The sequence below is a fragment of the Charadrius vociferus genome, unplaced genomic scaffold (genome assembly GCF_000708025.1).
Source record: "Charadrius vociferus isolate BGI_N301 unplaced genomic scaffold, ASM70802v2 scaffold183, whole genome shotgun sequence".
NCBI classification, from domain to species: Eukaryota; Metazoa; Chordata; class Aves; order Charadriiformes; family Charadriidae; genus Charadrius; species Charadrius vociferus.
The window spans coordinates 1,627,619-1,641,147 of record NW_009648250.1 but is presented as its reverse complement, the minus strand read 5'-3'; the positions used below and the strand labels follow the sequence as shown (position 1 = coordinate 1,641,147).

Genomic DNA, 13,529 nt, shown 5'->3' with positions numbered 1-13,529 from the left:
TGCATTCTCCCTCTCTCACCTCTGCGCTCGTGGAAACAAAAACCGTGAGGTGTTTGTGTGAACTGGCAGGCTGCCTGGCCACCCTTGTCAAAATGGCTTGGCAAATTTGAGCTAAGCACCGGATGCTTACACAGGGACGGCTTCTACTTAATGAGCCAGCCTGATACCCAAGGCACGCAATTTCTCTGCGCTCTTGGTTTGACCGAAGGGCCAGGAACATTCTGTATTTTGATAACAGTAAATCACCATCACACCCCGCATGCTACACTTCAACATTGTAAAAATTTGCAACATTGACGTTCATGATGAAAAAAAAAACAACCGTGGTTTTCATGAGGGAATGAGCTAAAGGGAGCTGAACGGTGGTGAGGAACAGCCTTGTGCCACGGGCTGATGTACTGCGAGATCTTACTTGCTGTGGAACAAAAGCTGTCCCATCATTGACTCCTGGTCTCACCTTAGCTTTTAATGAAACCCACAAAACCCTGCTTGCTTGGTCTTGCACTGGGGCAGACTAGCCTAGCACATTACAAGTAATTTCTTTGTTTTTCAAAACCTGCAGCGAGTCACTTGGTTTCCCCCACCTTTTGCTCACAGAGCAGTACATAATAGCTGGTGAAGCAGTCTTTCACAGTCCCAAGTACCGTGACACTGATAAATCTCTCAGACAACAGGTCAGTGAGGGTGAAAGCAGATGCCCCTGGTGCCTTTCCCTTGCTAACCTTCTTTTTCCTTCTCCTTCCCAGCTTCTCATCCAACCTGATCTGATTTGACCTGGAACATGGGATCTGTTCCTGGCAGCTTTGCTCCAGGTGGAAACAAACCAGTGTGGTACAGGGAACACTGGACCTCTTTCTTCCTTTCTTGGCTCCGACACATCCTTGAGATGGTGCAAAAACTCACCTGCCTTCCTGGCAGCTACCAATGACATAGAGCTCTGCTCCAGAACGGGCTGCCCCTGGCCCTCACCGCTGCTGGGCAGGTCTCCCAGTGCAGGGAGAAGACCAGTATAGCAGGCTTGGCTTCTGCCCTGCTGCCCAGACCACATCGAGTTCCCACAAGGAACTACCAGACCACCAAGCCCTCACATCATCGTCATTGCTGCGTGGCTGTGGCATAGATGCAGAATGGCAGTGCTGCCCAGGGGCCTGTGTGCCAGACACCACATGGACATACGCCTGGCAAGTGGCTGGGCCGGGGGAATAGCTTCTCACCCAGAAACCTGCCCATGGCCAGCCACTTCTCTCCTTCCCCAGCAGGAACCAGTGCTCCCCAGCTCTGCAGGCAAAGCTGCCCCATGGGTGCTCCCTCACCTGCTTCAGCGGCAAAATGCTTCAAGAGCTGAAGCTGCTTAGAGCTGCTGCTCTGCAGGCACGCACCCAGCAGCTCCTGACAACGCGGACCAGAGCATCCGTGGTGGCTAAAATCATCTGTGAAACTGGACATTTGTACTGTGAAACAATACTTTTTTTTTTTTTATGCAGTGTCTTGTCAACACGGTCTTTAAGTACGTTAGAGACTGGACAACGTGTTACCAACAGCACGGACCAGCCAGATTTGAGCTACAGCGTAGTTTGTCAGGCTAACGTAAAAAGCTTGTCTGCCTTTCTGTATGAAGAAAAAAAAAAAAAAGTACGATGAATGGTTCCTACTGCAGTGCCAAGAGTGATACCAAGCATGAGAGGAAACCTACTCAAGTGAGTCTGGAAACCATTTTAACCAGGAATCAAATACAATTGGATGTTTTTCTTAATGGAGTGATAAGCTACATTAGCAAGTGATGTGACTTCACCAGTGTGGAAGTGTATATAAAAGCCTAATGTAACAGTATTTTCAGAGAGCGAAAAGACATTTTTAAAGCTGTCTTGGAAATGTTAAACAGACCGTATTTGTAGCAATTCATTCATAATATTTTTCATCTTATTTCTTCTGGAATATACATGTTCCTACAACCAGCTGACAGAAAGACACAGAATAGCCCTAAAGGTATCTACACACACACTTTCACCACAAGACTGCCTGGGAGCAGCGGTGTTAAATTTGCGACCTGCTGGAGTGGATCACCCAGCTGACAAATGGCATCCTCTTCCACAAGGGAAAGGGTGGCAGGCTGGGGGAGTTGCTCCAGAGGTAATAATCTATTCCCGGCCACCGCCTTCCAAGGGGAGGGCAGGGAGGAGGAGGCCTAACAGCAAGACAATGGAAGCCCAGGGGTATATCCTACACTTGCGTGTTGTAGGCACGGGCATAAAACGGCCAGTATTTTGAGACTGTAGAGCTGCAGCACGTAGGACAGCCAGCTGCTCTGCACGGGAAGCAGGTAGCATGCAACCATTTCATGGCCCCACCACTGTTGCTTGGCCAGAAGGGCCGACCCCTTGTGTTTGCAGACCACCTGCAATCTCAGGCACTGGAGAAAAAGCCAACCACCACAGCAGGTTTTCACTCTGTAGCTGAGGTCGGGAGCTACCGCTTCCTTTACACTCAACAGACAGGCACATTTTCAGCACTCAATTCACTTTGCTATTTTAGGTATCCACTTTAAGGAGATGAATCGCACCTAGATCCCATCTTTCTCCACTAGCTAGAGGAGCTAGCAGATGCACACTACAGATGCAGATATCTACTGTTACTGAAACTGACCCCACACTGGACGTGGTTAACTGCCCAGCTTCAAAACTTAGGCACACAAAATATGCCAGTAAACTAACGGGCAAGTCTGAGCTGTCAGGCCAGATGACACTTTTCCACATAAAGGCCTTTGGGTTTGAATTCACCTGGATAAAAAGTCAAAAAAGGAAGGAAGTGCATGGCTGTGCACCCTCACTGTTTGTCTGGGATGGTGTGCACTACTGCAGGCAATGTCTGCTGTGATCTCCAGCCCTCTCGTTCTCTGCCATCCAGTGAATGAAGTTACCGGCGCATTGGCTTGTCAAAGTTTTGCTGTCACACAGCCCAAGGCTCCCACTTAGTAAGATTAGGAAACCCGTGCTTCCCCATTCTCCGCTTAACCAAAAGCACTTGTGTTGAAAGAAAGGATTGGTACCAAAGAGCTGTGATTAAAATTTAAAATCTGACCTCACAGATACGCTGAATTGTTCCAATTCCTTTGTCTTCTAGTCAGCAGTTTTCCTTTCTTTTTTTTTTTTTTTAATGGACATGATAAACCTTTTCACAAGAAAAAAATTCAAAAAACCTGACATAATTTCCATAAAAACCACTGACAAAACTCCACTAAAAATCCAGAATTTTAATCTTGGAACAATGAAGTTTTTACAAACAGATTTTAAAGATTGAGTGTACATATTCACAAAAGCAACAAAATAAGGCATATTGTCCATAGCCATGTTTATAAATTAAAGACTTTAAAAAGCCACGTGACTTGATCTCATTTAAACCTTGTCAAGATACAGGCAGTAAAAATTTTAAAGGTTTGACTTACTTTTACGTATAGTGGACTGTTGGTTTATACAATTACGATGAGTATGAGCTAGATTAATTTCAAATCATTGAAACAAATACTGTAGTAAGAGCATGAAGCTTAAACATTATTTTAAAGTGCTCATTAGAAACCAAACATTTCAATTGTAATTAAGAAATGTTAAAGATATTACATTCCTTACGTATCAAGTCTGAAAGTACAGTATGTACACAATCTACAGTCTTGTTTTTATAAATAGGTAATAATTTATTTATATAACTCAAACATGACTAGTAGCTGAAGGGAAGCTGAAAGACTATTTCAATTTGGCGAAAATAAGGAAAAAAACCCACACAGAATAGACACCCTATACATACAGCTATCGGGATTCTGTATCCCGAGCACTGCCACTTTGGCAAATCTTTTTGACTAATTCTCTTTACACCGACTCATGAAGCACCTGCCGGTACGTTGCCAGTAGAGAATTACAGCATCTCTCTTCTAACGGAATTGCTTGGGTCTCTAGGACTGGCAAGGCTGCTGCTAGGGGAAAACGTAATGAGACATTAGTCCCTTGATTAAACAGAAGAAATGTGCGCTGCAATGTATTACAGTTTGCAGAGATCAAAGAACTCTGAACTAGACTGTCAAACAATAAAAGTTTGGATGTTTCTTATTTTAGTTTTTGAATGAAGTGTAGTGCATATTAAAAAAAAAAGACAGAACTAATTTAAAGGCATCTGTGACAAATTTAAAAGCCTATGTCAGCTTTCTTATAAAGCCCTAACCAGTTCCTTTCAATCCGGAGTCGCAATATGTTTGCTAGTCAAGTCTCCTGTCTGACAGGAGCTAATCAAGCCTCTGTATCTCGCTACCAGTCCTCTGTGATTTTGACTTAACAGTTTTGCAGCATGTGCTATTACCCTGTGCGCAGGTTAAGCTTCTTTCACACAGGACTAATACCAGGTATCTGTGAAATGCTACTATTGTACATCATTGTAATCCCCACAGTGCACACATTTTTCAACAATCCCCTTTAAAGTATGTGACAAGTTTTCAAAAATACAAACAATCTTAAAACACAAGACCCAAGAGTGTTCATGAAAGTACAATAAAAAATGCTTAACTTCCTCTCATTGCTTTTCATTTCTCAGCTGCCATGAAGGGCAACATTCCATTTTTTTCCCAGTCTTTTCACCGATTTTGCAACCGGACCTCGTAATTTTCAGACAGATACAAGAGTATACCTACTCACATATAGTAACATGATTACAGTAAAACCAAAAGCCACAAAACAAAATAATGGTGAACATTCCATAAGTGGAATTTTAACTTTTGGTCAACATTTCTGCTAGGCTAAAGGCAAAAATATGCTGTACAAAATCACTTTAACATCTGCAGGAATAAGCCTCTTGTTTACTTTAGCCTCAGCTTAGTGTGTGGTCAGCTTGAACTAAGCAATTTCTTAAAAGAACAGGTAGATAGGAGACTGTAGAGCTATATTTCTTCCCTACTTGTACCCATTAGCAGATTCTCCCCTTACAAAACAACATTCATGTGAAAAAATTTACGGTGGCGCTCAGAAGAGTTGAAGGCAAACACGTGTATGGGCAACAAAAGCTGTCAAGGTGACAAACGATTCAATGGACTGCTTTCTTCTCCACCTGCAGCAAGCTTGAGGGTTGTTAGCTTTCGAGGGGGATGCTGAGGACTCTTACGAAGGTTGTCGTCCATCTGCAGAGAAATAATGAGAGCCGGATCTGGCAAACAGTAGAATATAGATTATACGATTAGTCTATTTGTCAGAGCTGCCATCATTAATGCTGCTTTGGGGTACTTTTTTACGCTGTTATTTCAGGCTCAGCCAAAACTGATGCCCTGATTCCTTTCCACTCCCAAATATATGCTTGGGTAAGAGCTGCTATTCATTCTATTAGCATATGATGCATCAAACCCAGGGCAAATAGGCGTGCTGATGCTCAAATCATTTCATCAAGATTCCTGACGAAAGCAACATTGCTACCTTCTTCTAAGAGGTGAAAGTTTCAATTTTTTGCAACAACCAAATGCTGCTGGAAAGCAGATCAAAAGTCAAACTGCCGACATCAATGGATGTTTTTGCACGTTCAGCACCTTGCAAGAACAAATCTTTTTCAAATTAGAAATGTTCTGGAGGCACTGGGTGAATTTAGATTAGTTACAGATTTCAAAAACTATTTAACAAAGAACTTGTGGTAGACCTTTTCAAAGACATGTTAAAATCAATCTCTGAACATAAAGATTTTACATTTTCATAGGAAATCAATCTAATGCTCTGTGCGTAATATGGTATCAAAAAGAGTCTAGTTACTACCAAATAAACAGGATCACAGAAGACAGCACAGGGGAGATCTCCAGGGCTGGTCTAGTCCATTCCACTCCCTCAAGGTAGGATCAGCTTTTCATAAATCAAGCCTGACAAATGTCTACGTAACCCATTCTTTAAAACTTCCACAGCCACACTTCAATACCACAAAGATGAGATATAATCAATACCTAACTGTGATCAGTTTCTGTAGCATTAATGATCTATTTCATACACTGATCTTTTTCAGGAAGAAATGCCTTCTATCCTTCTAGTTAAAGTGTCTGCATCAGAAGACTAATTCTTCACAGGTATTTTTCACATAAGTTGTATAGCTTTTGATAGGTGCTGAGTGACAGCCTTAGAAAACAGAGACTATAAAGAAATCAAAGGTAGATGTAGAACAAGCAGGAGAAGGAGTGACTGTAGGTTAGTGACTACAGCATTCAGCTGGGAGTGAGGAGAGCTGGCGATCAGTCTTAACTTGCAGGACTGTTTCTGAGTTTTGATCAATACATTTGTCTCTTCCTTTGCTGGAATGTACGCTTGTGGAAAGACACCCTTCTTTTGTTGGTATGCACACTTGCAAGACAATGTTCTTTTGATTGTAATAAAAATAATTTTTAAGTACAAGGCTTCATTAATTGTTCCTTTCAAATAGCATAATATTCTTCATGCCTCTCTACACAAAGTAACTCACTAGAAAAGAAGCAATTAAAATAAAACGTCCATTGTACAGTTGCAGTTGCCATGCAAGAGTATCTGTGAACAAGTAACCACAATGAAGCAGGAAAATTAGAGACTGAAGCAAAAGTAACCTTTTCAATCAAGTTGGACTCCTTATTTACAAGCTGTGTGAGTTTCTGCAGATTAGCATCTGCTGTATCCTGTCCAGCCGGAGAATGGCCTGGAGAGTGAAGGTAGAAAGATGAAGAGTGAAAAGGTATTTACAAGAGCTTTTAAATCCTTAAAAAAATAACCCCACACTGGAGAGAAAGTTCATGCAGTATTTTTATCCTAAGAAGAATTTAAGTGGAAAAGCCATTCCATGTGAGAAAAACAGAAGTGCTGAGCACAAGCCATATCATAGATACAGGTGCATTTTGACAATGCTTTACACAGTCTAAAACTGAGTATTAACCCTGGCCTTTAATTTTCAGTCCTTTCTGCACAACTTTGGAAGTGTCTCTACTTCATTTCCCCACAGAATCTCTAGCATAAACTACATAAAAATCTAATTCTGCCTTGGTTCACAGATGGAATTCTGGAGTCCTAATCCAAACAAGACTATACATGACAAAAAGGGGAAAAGAAATGCAGCTTACCTGAGACAGTTAACCTGAAGTAGCAAGTTAAAATATCATCACAGAATCGACACAGATTGGGAAGCTGTTTCAAGTGCTCTTGTAATTGTACTCTGGGGAAGCACACTTTATAAATTGGTGCAAGGAAACCAAACACAAAGGCATCCAAGGTGGTAGGCCTGAAAAGAGTGACAAAATAAAACAAAAAACCAAAGTGACTGAAGTAAGACATTAAGACCTCTACAACATAACCATCTTCTGTGCATGTCAAACACAACTCAGGACAGAACAGTCAGCTCTTCCAGCATTCCATCTTTTCTTATCAATATGGTAAATGCTTTGTACAGACTATCTACTGATTTCAGCACCTCTAAACTAGACATGTGCTGACAAGTTGAAACAGTAACTTCAGCATTAAAATCCAGTCATGCTGTCACATACACTGATAAACAAGCCACTCTAAAACACATTTCTAGCACCACAAAAGCCAAGGTGTATGCCAGGGGACCAGGAGTCTCTCTTATGAGGTGGTCTGACTTCAGTGGCTGAGAAACAAATAATCCTTTTTAGGACCTGTTGGCGCTATGTTGTCCGCAATATCTGCTTCCTGCTCTGTGCACATACCACAGGAAGAGTAGTGTTCCCAGACCCACCTGCTCCTCCCACCAAGGCAGTGGTAACATCTCAGGCTAAAAGCTTTTTTTTCTACATACCAGAACAGGAGGTGACATTCAGTGGCTAAAAAAGCATTCTCTAGTGCTACACTAACTCATCAAGCACCCCACATTTTCTTAGCAGCTGTGGGCAGCATTTGCCTCTCTGTGGAAAAATGCATGATAAGGGAGACACAACATTGCCTAGTCCAAAGATGTTGTTTGTGCCCTGTTTGCTCATTCAGGTTTATCTGAAAAGCAGAGTGTGAGACATGAAACTACCTTGCAGCACTTTTAACATTCTGGCAGGTTAAAAAAAAACAAAACAGTTTAAGTGTTCACAGAATCACATGGTACCCGTTTCATTCGTAATTAAAAAAAACAACAACAAACCAACAAAAAAAAAAAACCACAAAACCACACTCACGTATCTCCAAAGAAAAACTGAGATGTCCCCAATCTCTTCGACAGGAGATTTAGGCACTCCTTGGCGTCCCTGTATATCTGATGAGACACAAGACTGTCTAAGACCCCTAGGTGTAGCAAGGCTAGTACGCACAGCATCATTCATTATTTGACACTGTGCTAGGCTGTTTCAGTTCTTGTCTTTGACAGCACCAGCATACGAATTCTTTACTACATAACACATACCTGTGCTTCCACTTCAGTGAGACTGTAGAGTGGAGGCCCTCCCCTGGTCAGCAAGATCCTGTTCAGTGCTTCCCTGGACATCTTTCCAGGCAGATACAAACTCAGTGGGAAGGTAATCTTTGAGGAAAACCATGGCTTTGTCACACTGCAGTAATTTTCAGCCTCAACCCAGAAAGTATGCAGCTGTAACAACGCAAGGAAAAATATGACTAGAATTTGAGCAAGAATAGTAGACATCCCTTAAGTTTATGTGCAAGATCTGTCAGAGAAGAAGCAGCACCAGGAATTATTGTAATTTAAGGCAATTGGGCTCCAGAAAGGATTATACTAATCCTTTGAGTGTAGAAAGATATAATTAAGGCAAGTTACCTTCCACCCAAAGAAAAACAACAAAGATATTACACAAACCTATATACATGTGCATAAAACTACATACACACCTGCGTTTATGTATGTGCGTATATAAACACACACACAGAGTACATAGAAAATACGTTACAAAAAAAGTTGCAGACATACAGAACCAGGTTTGAACTTCCTAGAATGTTTTTTGACATTTTATATGAATCTGAAAATAAAATATATTATGAAATGATGAATGCAAAACCTTGTGGGTCAGCTGAAGAGGCTAGCCTATGACATCACCTGGTCAGAATATTTTTTCCTGTACAAACTGAAGCCAAAATCATTCAAGAGCTGCAATGTCTGCAGATTTTTATAGCTCTAATGTACTCACAGTAAATTGGTGAGGGTATGTGGCTATATATTATTTAGAACTGAAAAATTAAAATACTGATGGGTATTTTAATTTCTCAAAAGTTCTAACTGAAAAGTTTAAAAGGCTTCCAGAATTGTGCACTCCATATCAGACATACCACGTCTTACCCAAAGCTTTTTCAAAAGAATCAAATGAAACAAAAAATGACTACAATAAGCTGTTCTCAGGACAGTTTCCCAAAAAGTATCTAAAAGAAAAAACATTCACTGGTGCCCTTTTAAAATATCTTTCATAAATTCATTATTATTACTTCATGCCCCACAAACACACACTTCTTTCCTTTTCAAAAGTTGCTAGGCAGTATTTCCAAAATTGGACTAACAAAGCAAATACATTCAAGCCAGGACTATGGCTAAGAGACTTTAAAGTCTCTCCCATTCGGCACCTCCTGTAGCACTCAATGCCAAAAATTCTTACCATTATGAAGTATTTCTCAATACTTACCAGAGCAGGAAGCAGTTTCTCTTCAAGCAGTGCAATATATGCCAGTGTATCAGCTCCTTGTTTTGCAGACAATTCATAATCAGCATTATACTTCTACAAATTGAAGAAAAAAGTACATACTACAAATAGGGTTACACAAAACTTTCCAAAAAGATGATCAATGCAACCCAACATTGCTTCACACTTAACAGCTATGAAGTTAGTAAATAGAACAACATTTTTAGGGACAGAAAGCACACACTCAGTAGAATTTCTTTACTTCTTCAGGCCAACTATGCCAAACCTTTTTGCATCTGCCTTTTCTCCTTTCCCACTCTCAGATTTTTGCACCACCACCCCCCCGCCCCATTCCCAAAATAACCCTAGTTTCTCCTTCCCATTGCTTTCCAAACAACTGTCCAGTGATACAGAGGCAATTTTTCAGTACTCGGGGATCTGGCAAACCTCTGACAAGTCCCCATCTTTATTTGTGAAGAAGCATCTGGCACTTAAGCTGGTGCAAGCATAAAAAAAGGCAACCATTCCCATGTTTTGCTTTTAATTACCATTCTACAAGTTTAGAAATCAGATGCTAACAATACAAGGGACTGAATGCACAGCTAAATTAACGCAGTTACAGCTGACTGAGCTTCTAATTCTGACGCTGGATCTTTTTAAGGTACATTAAAAAGGTTGATAAGTTTTTTTAGGGGGAGAGGAGATTTGCTTCATTAATTTAGAAACAAAGGGTCAGTGCTGACCCTTAGATACCTGAAAAGCAAGCATATTATTGTTATTCTTTAACTTAAAGAGGTTTTTTTTCCAACATTAAGGAATCTTTGGTATTCAAATTGCTATGAAACTTCTGAATTTTAACTGCCTAAAATGCTATCTCAAATATGCAGTTTTCAGGTTCTGTTTTTCTCCCCCCATAGATTTAAATTTTCACTCACATCGCGTTCATCAGATAATCTTCTTGACTAGGTAGGAACTGAATTTCTAATGTAAAGGCAGAATAGTGGGCTAGAGGACCGTTTCAGAAATAAAAAGATGATGCCATGCTTTATTAGACATCTTTATACTTTGTGAAAAGAAGAAATCACATAGCTTTATTCTTTGTGAATAAAACATCGAGATCCGCAAAAGGCAAGCATGAGTTGACTATGCAGAAACATGATGTGCATCAAGAAACGCTTGCAGAGATTTTTATGCTACAAGCTATAGAAAAACTACATAAACCAACAACAATGCTGTATGTATTATCCTTCAAAAGAAAGAGCACTGGGAGACAATTACCCACTTAAGCAGGTAAAACCACACGTCCCAAGCCATAATATCCAAGGTCTACAAAGCCATAATGACATTAAAAGTATTATAATTAAGAGCAGGGTGCTCAGTGTGAAGCTGCTCAATTAAGGCCAGTTTGTTGCCCTATTTAATGAATAGTTCTGTCATGCCTATTTTTAAATCTTTCACATAGCTAACAATCAAATGTCCAAACAGCAATCTGCTACCCAGCATTTCAAAATTCTCATGCATGTATGAAAAATAGGAAAGCACTGGGTCTGAACTGAGTTCCAGGTTTTTGGAAGCCTCTATCAGTGTACACAAGGGACATGTAGAGTCACTACAAAGCAGAGGAAACAAATCTTTTCAAAGAGACCTACCTGCTTTCTTAAGAAGTTTAGTATTTTTGCTGGCTGAGAAATAACAATGTCTTCTGATATCAGGACTGGTACATCTCCTGGAAGGCATAAATAATATAGTCAACAACTTATATGGATGAGTTCTAACATAACTGGAAAGCAATCAGTCACTTCATCTACTTTCGTTTTCTCCATAGGATGCTCTTATCTTCCAAACAGGTACGTATAAACTAGGCTTTACATAACAGGGGAGTTCCACCGAGGTTGCGAATGCATTTAATGTATTGTGGCCTTCACTAATAACAATAGATAAAAAAGGGCCCACATCAAGCCAGAAGCTTGTCTTCTGATAGATTTCTGATATTTTGAGAACAAGGATGCTTGTCTGGATTTCAGACGTTCACCTTAAGACACAAATTCCAACCCAGTCCAACTGCCTTCTCAACTCATTCACCTCTGGGCCTCTCCTTCCTTCTGCTCCATTTTTTCCCTGCCCTTCCCCTTCAAATCCATTTTAACCACCTGTTCGCTCTAGCCTTGCTACAAGTACTGCCCAAGCTACCACCACGTAACCATGAGCTATTCCAGGACAAAGTATTCCCCTTCTGCCAGAAGCTTACCAGTCAGCCTTTACTGATCAGATTGCTAGATCAAAGACTGCAGAGTGTAAAATCTCTGTTACATGGGCTACCTCATGGCACATTCACAACATAATTGCCACAATGAGCCTAACATGACTGTGCTGCTAAATACTATTAAAGTATCAAGTATCAGCAACACTTACTATTTGGATAATTTATTTTTTTTTTTTACAGATTTTATGTATTTCGGCTATGAAGAAGGACAATGAACTTTCAGCAAGTACACCCAGCTAGTTCTTGGTGTTTTCCGCTAACAGAAAACAATACACTGAAAAGCAAGAGTCAAAGGTGCAACATGGATGGATACAGTAATGCCCAGGCTGATGATGCGTTAAGTGTAAATGACAGAGTACTTTAACCCTGCAGTGATTCCACCTCTCTGGAATACACCAAGACAGTAACTTAAATGCTGAACAAACAGATAAGCAAGGAGTAGAAGTATCCAACACAAAAAAGTCCTCTCTGATACCTCATCTTCAACTTCTCTGGCAACCAGGTTGTTAGTCAACCTCTTTAACTGAGCACAGTATTAAACATCCCAGCTCGTCCAAGTTATACTCTTTGAGGCTCACGTTCCACTTCAAACTGTACCAGCCCATTAAATTACCTACAATTAAAGAACGCTATTTCCATACACAAGTCTAGTTACTATCATTATAAATATGCAAAGCTCAAAAAAACTTTAAAATTTGCTTTTGCTACACCCTCAGTTTAGGCTGCCTGACAGAAACAGGTAAGTACTTGGCACTGCAGCTTTACTGACTGCCCGCTGCTTCACCCATACACGTTTTAATAAAGCATCCTTTAGAGGCTACTTTATTCATGTCTTCCACTATTTTATTCCCACAGATTCACCACAGGTGATCCTGTAAAGCCGTTCACCAAGCAGGCAGCCATCGCTGGGGTGGGTTACGCTCACGAACACAGAACCAAAGCAAACTCAGCAACAGCGCAGAAACGGTTCATAACGCAGCTACGATTAAAAGAACTAAAAAAAAAACCAAAAAAAAAAACCGCGAAGATGGTACCTTTTGGAGCTCTCCAAGAGCTACTTAGAGTATTCACTGTCAGGGGAGCACCAGAGAACTTGGCGTAAGCCTGCAATAAAGATTGGGGGGGGAATCCAGTCACTACATGCAAGAAAAGCGTAAGATTTTTAAGAGTTGTTTCCAACAGCTTCGGGCACTGAAGACCGACTAAAAGCAAATGCGCCTACCGGCGCATTTGCTTTTAGTCGGTCTTCAGTGCCCGAAGCTGTTGGAAACAACTCTTAAAAATCTTACGCTTTTCTTGCATGTAGTGACTGGATTCCCCCCCCAATCTTTATTGCAGGCTTACGCCAAGTTCTCTGGTGCTCCCCTGACAGTGAATACTCTAAGTAGCTCTTGGAGAGCTCCAAAAGGTACCATCTTCGCGGTTTTTTTTTTTGGTTTTTTTTTTAGTTCTTTTAATCGTAGCTGCGTTATGAACCGTTTCTGCGCTGTTGCTGAGTTTGCTTTGGTTCTGTGTTCGTGAGCGTAACCCACCCCAGCGATGGCTGCCTGCTTGGTGAACGGCTTTACAGGATCACCTGTGGTGAATCTGTGGGAATAAAATAGTGGAAGACATGAATAAAGTAGCCTCTAAAGGATGCTTTATTAAAACGTGTATGGGTGAAGCAGCGGGCAG

The 13,529-nt window shown here is 40.9% G+C and overlaps 1 protein-coding gene across 1 annotated transcript in view; it reads right to left on the bottom strand.

Annotated features, from left to right (window-relative positions):
* Window positions 1-5,044: 5,044 nt before the first annotated feature.
* Window positions 5,045-13,529, bottom strand: part of MTX3 (metaxin 3) — an 11,721-nt gene continuing 3,236 nt past the window's right edge. Inside the window, exons 2-9 of the mRNA XM_009884290.1 lie at window positions 12,890-12,991; window positions 11,242-11,318; window positions 9,596-9,688; window positions 8,374-8,556; window positions 8,150-8,226; window positions 7,091-7,248; window positions 6,584-6,672; window positions 5,045-5,155 (exon numbers count right to left, since the gene is read on the bottom strand). Of these exons, the coding sequence (XP_009882592.1) occupies window positions 5,045-5,155; window positions 6,584-6,672; window positions 7,091-7,248; window positions 8,150-8,226; window positions 8,374-8,556; window positions 9,596-9,688; window positions 11,242-11,318; window positions 12,890-12,991 (890 nt within the window). The remainder of the gene's footprint in view (window positions 5,156-6,583; window positions 6,673-7,090; window positions 7,249-8,149; window positions 8,227-8,373; window positions 8,557-9,595; window positions 9,689-11,241; window positions 11,319-12,889; window positions 12,992-13,529) is intronic.